Source organism: Fulmarus glacialis, unplaced genomic scaffold (genome assembly GCF_000690835.1).
Source record: "Fulmarus glacialis isolate BGI_N327 unplaced genomic scaffold, ASM69083v1 scaffold43802, whole genome shotgun sequence".
Classification (NCBI taxonomy): domain Eukaryota; kingdom Metazoa; phylum Chordata; class Aves; order Procellariiformes; family Procellariidae; genus Fulmarus; species Fulmarus glacialis.
In genome coordinates this window covers 28,400-38,659 of record NW_009199295.1, presented here as the reverse complement: position 1 = coordinate 38,659, position 10,260 = coordinate 28,400, and the positions used below count along the sequence as shown (strand labels likewise).

The window sequence follows — 10,260 nt, the reverse complement described above, 5'->3', positions numbered from 1 at the left end:
CCGTTAGACATTCTTCCTCCCTTCTCCTTTCATTTGGTATTTGTACCAGAAGAAACCAGTAACCTTTAAAGATGTGAGGGACCAAAGGATAGTGTAAGGAGCTCAAGTGCTAGCACAGAGCGAGCAGCTGAACGCAGGTCAGAATTTAATGCCAAGAGCAGCACACATCCTTGCAGTCATTTGTGGAGAGATCCATTTCCACCTAGCTCACAAGACATTAGAGCAGCTCCACAGCAATGCTCATGAATTGCTTGTCATCTCTGGTGCCAGATCTGTAGTTACCCAAAGTTTGCCGGATTGGGGAAAATCCCTCTAAGGTCTGACAAATAGCAAGAGGTATTACAGAAGGAAATCCATACTGTTTCTCACAGGAAAAACATAAGTTGGTAAAAGCCTGTATGTAGGTTCAAGCAAGTTACTATTTGACAGCATCATGAGCCCAGAAGTTAGTCTCCAGATGCTGCACTCCACAGCATGTTCTGCATGAACAGATCATTCTACATGACAGCACTAGCCCCATCTCACTGAAATGGTGGGAATCAGTTTTAGAGGAGGTTTTCTGCAAAACAATCTTATCCAAGTTTTCAAAAACTCGGATGGACACTACAACTTCATAAACTGGATTAAGTCCTCCACTTAACCCACTTGCTGAGAATGACTTAACTGTTAAAGAAACAATGAAGTACTCTGGTATGCAAGTTTGTTCCACATTTTAGGTACAGCTGCACTGTAATGGCAGGGACTATGTGTTTCCAGGTGCATTTTAGAATGCAAGATCACAAAATTTATAAAATCCATTATACTTAGCAAGAGCTTAAGATACCAGGAGAGCAACTAAAGCAAGACTATTCATCAGAGCTGGCAGCTTTGCTTTCCTTGACAACTCAGTCATTCCTGTAATTAAATTTCTAGACTGCAGCTATTAAGGATCCCCAGGCTAGCTCAATTCTCTGCAGGTCATGAGCTGTTCTAGTATTTAATCTAGCAGTTTACTGTATTCCACCATCAGCTTTTAATTGTTGCTATGAAGTCACAGTAAATTTTCAAGTTGAGAGGAAGGAAACTCCCACAGTCATACTAATCCTAGAGCTGGTCTTCAGTTCCAGCTGCCTCACCCAAATTCCTTTTGACCCATGAGGAACTAGTTACAAAATATAAATACCATTTGCGTGGAAAATAGCGTGCTACCTGGCTAATTCCTGCTAGGGATAAGTCCGGACAGAGTGCAGATTTGCTTGAACTCATTAGCTGCTCAGTATTTCAAGCTGAGCTGTTGAGTGCTGATCAGTACAAAACTGAGGTTAGTATGTTACATCAACACTTAGAGCACTCTGGCCTGTATCACGAAGGTGGACACCGCATCTCTTTGCCATTGCTATCACAGTGCAGTGACCAAGGCAGACAGTATGCTGGTTAGAATTGTGCTAAAGCATAGTCTGTTACTGATTTCACAACCCTGGCAGTCTCTACTGGTTGGCATTTAACCTGTTTTGCCCTGTTCAAGTAGAATTCAGTATGAAAAGGTGTAGCTTACCACTACTGCTGCTGTATTAATGTATTTTAGTGGAGAAGACGCTACCTGCAGCATCTCCCTCAGCCCAGGACTGAAGTTTTTCCAGTCCTGTGAATGAAGTCATGCAAGCATGTGACTGCCTCCTGCAGCATGACCTCCACACGTGACAGTGTGCTGATGTGTCCAGTGAAGAGACCGCAACTCCCTTTTAAGTTAACTGCTAAGCCATCTGTGTTAGGTGCTTTGGCACAAGTTTCCCTTTTTCCTACCTGGCATCCTTAGTTGTCAGATTAAGAAACCTGATGCTATTAGTGGTAGTGTATTACTACTAACCAGTCCCCACCCCCGAGATATTAAGACTAGAACCACACAGTGGATACTGCAGTTTTACATTTATAGTTGGACTTTTATAATATTCAAGATTAGCACAAGATTCATAACCATAAATTATACATTGTTATCTAAGTACATAAAACGTTAATGATACATGTATTTGAAGAGTGGCACAAAGTAATAATACATACCTGTTGGCATTCTCAAAGAAAGAGGTGGGTGATGGACATGCCATTGATACTACTGCAGCATAGCAGAACTGAGTCACTGCCCCCTGCTAATTCAGGTGGTGCTGACTCTGCCCACCACACAGGGTCAGAACATGGTGTGGCAGGAAGCCAATGTCAGAATCAGTTAAAGGTGCAAATAAAAAAGTCAGGATTATGGCCCTCCCTACCGCCTCAGTATTTTAGCAGTGTGTCTCCCTCCCCAACCCTGACACTGTGCTCTTGCATCTCTAGTACTTTGGCAGCCCATGCACATTCCCATGTTCACTTGCCACACATAGCTGAGGTTTCCTTTAGTACCATTTAACGTCAACAAGTAACATGCTCTCTTCTTGTTAAACAAAAAGGATCTGGGAAGTGTTTGCTCTCTGGCATGAGAAGATTTATTTTCTTCAAGTCTCAGATCTACTCCAGAAAATATAGAACAGACTCCAACAGCATTGAACCCCAACAGCATTATTGTCCAGAAAAGGAAACTTTCCCAATACTCCTCTAAACATTCAGAGCACAAATATTAGAAAGCCCATTTTCTTTTGCACATAAGACTGCAAATAAAATGGGGTAGTCAGATGTACACAAGCTTTCAACAATTCATTATTAACGAGATGCTTCACTGAATTGTTAACAACCCTGCCACTTCAGTAGCTTCAGCTAAAGCTTTAACAACTTGGTGCCAGGCAATTTCCCAGCTGCCTTCAATGGGCTTTGCAAAAGAAAGAAAAATATGCTCTCTTCCCCCTGGCCTCAAGCAGTTATTGCTATATGAGTTAGTGAAATAGTGCCTTAACTTCAGACAAGAGTCTCACAATGTCATTAACAAAAGCTGCCTTTCAGAGATTGAAATGTAACCGGACAATAATCAATAAATAACAGTAATAGGCATCCCGTTGAAGTCTCCTCACTGAGCCGGGCAGCAAGTGTGTTCAGCCAACAGAAGGTCATCTGTGCCTTTAGGACCATTGTATACTTCTTGGAGAAGTTAAAAAGGGACGGGAAGGAAGAGAACAGAGACAGTGAAGGTCTGTCAGAGAGCTAGTTACATATTGAAACCATAAACAGGTGGCTGGGTGAATCCTGGTGCTGTGTATCCATATGGGAAGTTTGCCTGGGGAGGTACTGCACTGGGGCCTGCTGTTAACATCAACTGCTGGCCTAGAAAAGCATGAGAAAAAAAAAGTTAGTTCAAGAACCCAAGCTTCCCTAATGCTAGCTGTACTATGGGACAGGATTATGAGGCTTTAGCTAAAAATCAGCTACTGTGCAAGCATACACTAGCAAGTCACACTATTACTCAACATGGACCACAGAGTGGGCACCTAATCCATCTGCTCTTGCTACCAGAAAACTACAAAAGCAAGGCAGGACTCAGAGGGAAGATGAGTATCAACTGATCTTGAGGGCATGATAAGCCTAGCTTCTTTTGAAGAGACCATACTGAAAGCCAAACAAACTGATACTATTTAACCCATGCGTGGTCAGAACTGAAAAGTAAAGCAATTCAAGCAAATAGTTAGGTCTGTTAGGTTTCAGTTCGGAGAGTGCTGCAAAAGGCCCAAACATTTGACAGATTTGTCTTCATCACTAGGAGCACACATGCCTCATGCATATGTTAAATTTAGGTTAACATTTACATCAGACAGTGAACCAGTCACATCCTTCCCTTACCAGCCACTTCTAGGTGCTTTGTTAGCAGAATATCTCTTCAGAAGGGCTTGTAAAATAGCAGCACGCTTGAGGACAGCCATGGTTTTTTGGCTGCACATGTCTTAAAATGGGTGAGCTAGAACACCAGTCTGCCTTTCTACTTGGAAGAGCAGAAGGCAGACACATTCCTCTTAGACAGGAATAACAGGAGGAATTTGCACGCTCTAAGTTATTCCTGGGGTTGTGCACACTTCTGTATTCCCTGTCCTGTTACCATACTGAAAGACTATACCTAAGCTAGAGTTCTGAGCCATGTAAGAGGAGCAATACTTCAGCTGAAGAGTAGAAGTACTGTAAGAGTGAGATGTCACTTCACAACTTATGCAGTTCATCTAGCAGGGACAACCATTTTACTATCTAGTTGAAACCAGTTTACTTCAACTGGAGGTAGTCATTTAAGTTACCTCCACAAAGAGAGACCAGAGTGACAATAAGTAATCAATTAAAACCAAGTCTTTCACCTACCAAACACTATTGGAGTGGGTTCAGTTACGTGTTCCTCTTCTTTTCTTAGGCTTTCAGAAGCATCAAGTTTATCCACCTACATTGAAGCGAACAGGAGATGTATGAAGGCCTTATCTAGGAACTGCACCATCATGTGAGGCTTTTCATGCCTGGTACCTTAGCTATCAAGTGTTCCTTTTATTAGTCCAGGTTGGAGACTATGAAAGTCTGCATGTTCCCAGCAACTTCTGTTGTAAAGCTGCCCTCCCAATTGCTTTAGGTTTATTGCAATAAACAATAGTGTCAAATGCAGCTGAGATCATCATTACCTTCAAGTAAAGCACTTTTTGGGGCTCTATTCTAGTAACTGTCAAATATGACCCAGAAAACAAGCCCATCAGATTGCAGTTCTAAGCATCATCTCAAATGGCCCTAATCTTATCTATCAACCTGCGATCCCTCTCCACTTCAATGAGAGGACCCAGATATTTGCAAATATTCCAGACCCATGAAGTTTGACCTTATCTAGGGCTACAGCCTAACATGGGCTGCAGAGTACTGGTTTAACCGTATTAGTATTCACATAGACTCCTTTTAGAGGAAACTCTAGAACCATCATGGAAAGTGGTCTAGTAGTATCAGCTTTATACAGATCCCAGTGTTGTGCCAAACAAAGCTCTGTTCATGCTAAACACATTTGTGAAAGTTACAGTAATGCAGGAGCCCTGAACACAACTTTGAATTGGGGCTAAGGGGAGTAATCTGAGAAGGCAACAGTACCTTCCTTCTCTCAGGTTTAAGAAGTTACATCTTCCATAAGTGAACCATTGAGACTGAACACTGCAAGGCATAAAAATCACACAGCTTCACATCCAGAAACAGGCAGTACTAACATCCTGGGCAAACCTACATTTAGCCCAATGCTGTATTTCAGCTGCTCCTCATCCTCCTTTCCCACTGCAAGGATCATATCTGGTCTGAGAAGTGCTTGCAAGAAAGGTCTTTATTATACTTCAGAGATGTTACCTTGATGTGGTGTTTAACTGTTTCCTGGACTTCTTGAAGTTTGCAACTCAAATTAATAACTTGAGTGGCAGTAGGTCTTTAACTAGTTCATTTATAGCTGTCAGCCTAACAGATCTTCAGGATAACATTAAGTATTTGTGTTACAAATGCTACCCATATTACTATGGATCAAAGCAATTGACATCTACCAGTTTCAAACTAGTTGCATTGCTCTACTTACGACCTGGGATTCCCACTCTCTTGGATTAGACTTTCCTCTTTATTACCCCTAAAGCATTAAGGAACTTTGAACAAAAGTGCAGTTACTCCCTCTGTTGGAGAAACAGCAAGCACACCGAGAGCAGACATCCTGAAGAAGGGACAAGAGCAGCTCTCCAGGAAAGCCTAAACATCGATCTGATTTGCTGCCTAGAAGTGAAGTTGTTCAAAAGGTTTCCCAATGAGCATCATCATACTTCGCGTGCCTGACCCCTTCTGGGACATAGGCTATTCTGTGCTTTAACACCTTTTTATGCATAAACGAAAGATAAGTTCTGGAAGACATACACACCCCACTGATAAACTAGTCTATTCTTTTGTACTTTTGAAGTTAGTTACATGACAATTTTAGACACACCACATTTATAAAGCCCATTCTCTAATTCCATGTTTTGCAGTTAATTCAACAGACTAAATTAGTTCCACTGTAAACCACTTTCACCATGCAGATTTTCCTTGGCAAGTTATCCCGTATTTAGTACATGTGATTACTTGTAAATCCAACCAGCAGTTTAAAACCCATGATCTTAGTCCTAAACCTCACATGGAAGAGTACAGGTGAACTTCTGTGGCAAGTCTCTCCTCAGTGGAATATGAGGAGGAGGAGTTTAAGATCTGTGCAGGTACTTTCATCATACTAACAGGCAAAAAGTTTACAGAAGCTTTATGCTACTATTCAAACTCACCATGCCTGAAAGATTGCACACTTCAGTAATTTACAGCATAACAAGCGATTTGCACTTAGAACACATCCCATTACATGGCAACTGCTTTTGTTTACTTACGAACAACATCCTCCCTGCCACAAGATATCTGTAATATAGTGAACAGGAGCCCAAACACTCAATTCCTCCTCAATCACTTGCTTCTGTTTCCCACAAAGAGGAGCAGAGTCTGGTTGGATTTTCAAGTTGCTTGTGAATAGTTATCCTTTTAGCATTAGAAGGTGAACAGGAAATGAGTTAGAGCTAAATTACACTGCTCTTCTGGCAGAAGCTACAGCTAGATTCCTGTAAAAGAATCCTAGGATATTGAGGGACACAAATGAACACAAAGAGTTTGAAATCAGAGTGTCACCTTATAGAACAGCCCATCAACCTGCAAGAAAATTCAGAGGGGAATACTTAACATGACTGATTAGAGGCAACCTGAAGCAGTCACTTTTAGATTACTCATTTTAATGAAGTTCTTTACTGTGATGTCCTATGCAACCCTAGAGCCTTCTAAGGAATTATCTTAGCTTAGTATCTTAGAGCTGGTCAAGACAAGCATTTCAGGACCCCACATGATCAGAATCTCTCTTCTCTCTCAATTGAGGACTAGCTATTTTTATCAGTATTGTACAGCCAGACTACGCATCTAAAGTTCTATTTTCCACTTAAAAAAATTATCTTCATCAGTCTACTCCTATGGCTGATGTAGGAATAGTGTGTACTATTAGTTACTCAAAAGCTACATTCTCCGTAACAAGAAAACAGAGTACTTTCATAGTTGCACGAAGTAGAGTTATACAGGTTGTCCTCACCAAGTCTTCAGCTTCATTAACTATGGAGCTGCTCTGAGAAGCACACAGTTGCTTATGTCCACTGTTAAAAGCAAAAGTTTAACTAGCCCTCTTTCAAGTCCCAAGGCATCTATTTATAAATTTTGCTAGCTAGCCTGAAGCTATTAAACCCACAGAACTTCCTAGAAGACTTAGTCTATGAGGAAAAAACAATATTCTAAATACATGCAAAGAGCTCTGGTTTGCATAATGCTAATCATCCAGCAAACTAGAAGTCTTAACTTTTTAGCCTATGCAATACTCACTTTGGTAAGGTACTCTCTCATCACTTGGATGAAATAAGGCATTGCAAAGTCCATGATGTTATGCCTCCATGCCAACTCAAGGACTACATCTGGGTGCAGCAAGTCATAACATGTGAAAAGGCAGGCTGCAAAGCACTCCTGCTTGCCTTCTTCCAGGAACCACTGAAGCAGCTTCTCAGCTAGTTCTGCATCTTTGGACTCTGCAGCATACTGCATAGCATCCTACAGAAAAGAACAACAGTTAAGCTTGACCCTTGCCTGTCAGCATCTTGCTTGCACCTTATGTGCATGTTATTGCTACCTAGATAAGCCAGGTATTTGGCATACCATGGAGTGAGTTAGCAACACCAGGCATGTTCTGTAAGAGCCAAACTACTGTACATACACTCAGTTAAGTCCTTATTTTGAGGCAACCCAGATACTTGTATTAACATTATCCAGCAGGCTTTCCTTAAGTACTTGAAGTGGCCTGATGAGATTTTGCTTAGTTTTGTGACAGAGAAAATAAACAATCCCACCTACCTCACCATTAGATGTTAAGGACTACCCAGAGCAGAAGAGATTATTGCATCAACTGCTTGCTATGCATCAAGACAGAAGACTATTTGCCAGCTCTCCTACACAGTAGTCAAGAACTGGCCCATGTGAACTCACTACAGGCTTGAAGACTATACCATCGTAATCATATTTTCATCTGTACCCTAACATGGGCGTAAGTCTTCAGTTCTATGAAGGATGCTCCGTACTGATATAGAAAACTGTACAGATGCCATTGATACAGACAGATCTCCAAGTACAAGATAACATTATGAAATTAGATTTAAGATATGCATTTGAAATTGCAAACACTTCTGCTCTAAGACTCTTTCCTTAAACTTCAAGTGAAGGGCTAAGACTAATTAGAAGTCCAGATCTGAAAATAACGAAACACATTCAGTATCCAGGAGATCTACGCTTCATAGCTCAGACTTCTTTGACAGTCAGGGAGAAAGGCTGCATTAACTCACCTTATACAGACGGTCTTTCTTGCATAGCTCCACGCTCTGTTTCCAGCGGTTGTTACCCTTATACAAGTATGCTGCAATACGTCTAAATTCAATTAGTTCGTGCTTTTCCAAACGCTGAGCCAACGTTATATTATCAAAGTTGTCATAGGCATCAATGGAAGCTCTCAAACCCTGTTTGAGAGAGAATTGTTACTCGTGCTTCCAGATGGTAGTAGGCAAGAACTACAGTAAAGAAGCATCTAAGCATGGTGCACAAGTGTTTAGGTTCTGCTAGCTGGATGTTGATACTATGGCTACAGCTTGTTTACCCTGTGTATTTCATGCATCTCTCCAAAAGATGATTTTTAACAAAGCAAGATGCTAACTCGGTCATACTGACTTCACTTGACAGAACAGAAAAGCTAATAACTGTAGAAGACAAAGCATGTCTTCCAAACAGCAGCCAATGGGGCCAGAAGCAAATCTGTTTACAGAAGTGTTGCCCAGTAGAGTACATACCTAATATAGACCTTTATGAAGTCTGTTGTACCGAGAGAAATAACTGTGGCATTTGCTTTGTTTGCAAATCAGTGTCTCAAGACTCCTGCGCACAAAGGGTCTGATTCCACCCCCACTACTGTTGCATTGCAACATTGCAAGTTATCTTCCACACAAGGGAATTACTCTGTGTCAGATGGGGAACAACTAAACTATGGCCTCTTTTTGTTGGAGAAAGAGGAGCATCCCTCAGGCCTAGCAATCTATTTTGTGGGGCTCACCTGGTAATCTTCCTCCTCTGTTAAAAGGTTGTTTAGAGCTTCATTAACTCCTTTGTTGTTGTGGTTCTGGACTGAACGCAGATAAGGCTTTACTAGAAGTAGCCGATTAACCTGGAATTAAGATGATTCCAATACAAAATTAAGTATACCAATTCTGACACTTCATACTCCTGAAACAGGTTCCCACTTGTTATTACAAAAGTTTGTGCTTACTGTCAGGACCTTTCAGACAAAGCATCTTGTATTGCCAAAAGTAAAATAAAACAGCCTCCTAGGCCAGTTATGCTAATTCTTCCCGTGTTTCCTGTATCAAGCCAGGATTGGGCTGCTTCTCAGTCCTTTATATTGGAGGCAAAGCCACCTAATAGATGTCAACCCTTTTTTCCAGCCAGAGACTGGAGTATCTTAACTTGAGCAAGAGCATTTCTTATTCATCTACTATCTCCCAAACTCACCTTTGAGAAAAAGTTGACTGTCCTGGTGTGATCCAGTCGTGGAGATAATACAAGCAGGAGATCATTGATCAGCAGAGGTTTGTAGTCTAAGTAGAACTGCAAGGCTTTGTAGTACAGCTCCACATTCGCCACCTGCATGGTTAGACACTAGTTAGTATTTCAAACACAAATAAGCCTAAAGGTGCTTAGCTTGAATCACTTAACTCAGCACAATGTTTATTTAACTCTTAAATAAAAGCTTAAGTTTCCTTCTAGAGGCCAGGAGTGTTACACTTACATGCAGAATTCTTGTTCAATCTTATGACTGCTTCTTGTGCCATCTGCTTCCAGATAGTAAAGTCACAAGCTACCAGGGCTACTACAAACCAGTTCTAACCCATCCACAGTTAAGAGATCCTGGCAAAGGTGGCCTACTAGAGTTAGTGACCATTTGCTGAACTCCTAAAGCCAGTAAGGGTTGTAGTCTTAACCAGTCTAAGTTGTTGCCTTGAAACCCATAAGACCAATAAGAAAGTGTTCAATCTCAAATCTTGTCTAAACTATTCATAAATTCACTATTCTCTGCTGTGTTCATGGGACTGCCCACTGCAATTCTCCCACTGAAACAGTTGGAAACATTTGCAGAGATCTTTCAAGAACAGTCACAGCCTCAGATTAAGACAGCAGTCAGTTCAAAAGGTATTAAAGAGGTTATACCTCTTGCTTGTGACCTATGAGCCTGAGCAG

General features: G+C 41.3%; 1 protein-coding gene across 3 annotated transcripts in view; it reads right to left on the bottom strand.

Moving 5' to 3' along the window:
• Positions 1 to 2,438: 2,438 nt before the first annotated feature.
• The window catches only part of CLTCL1 (clathrin, heavy chain-like 1), a 28,253-nt gene continuing 20,431 nt past the window's right edge, over positions 2,439 to 10,260 (bottom strand). For 2 of the 3 annotated variants that reach the window (XM_009573200.1, XM_009573198.1), the window contains 6 exons: positions 9,535 to 9,666; positions 9,080 to 9,190; positions 8,322 to 8,492; positions 7,315 to 7,536; positions 4,243 to 4,318; positions 2,439 to 3,225 (listed from right to left, as the gene is read on the bottom strand). In XM_009573200.1, coding sequence (XP_009571495.1) covers positions 3,110 to 3,225; positions 4,243 to 4,318; positions 7,315 to 7,536; positions 8,322 to 8,492; positions 9,080 to 9,190; positions 9,535 to 9,666 — 828 coding nt within the window. In that variant the 3' untranslated portion in view covers positions 2,439 to 3,109. Of the gene's footprint in view, positions 3,226 to 3,433; positions 3,438 to 4,238; positions 4,319 to 7,314; positions 7,537 to 8,321; positions 8,493 to 9,079; positions 9,191 to 9,534; positions 9,667 to 10,260 lie in introns of all 3 variants that reach the window. The other variant, XM_009573199.1, reaches the window with a different exon arrangement.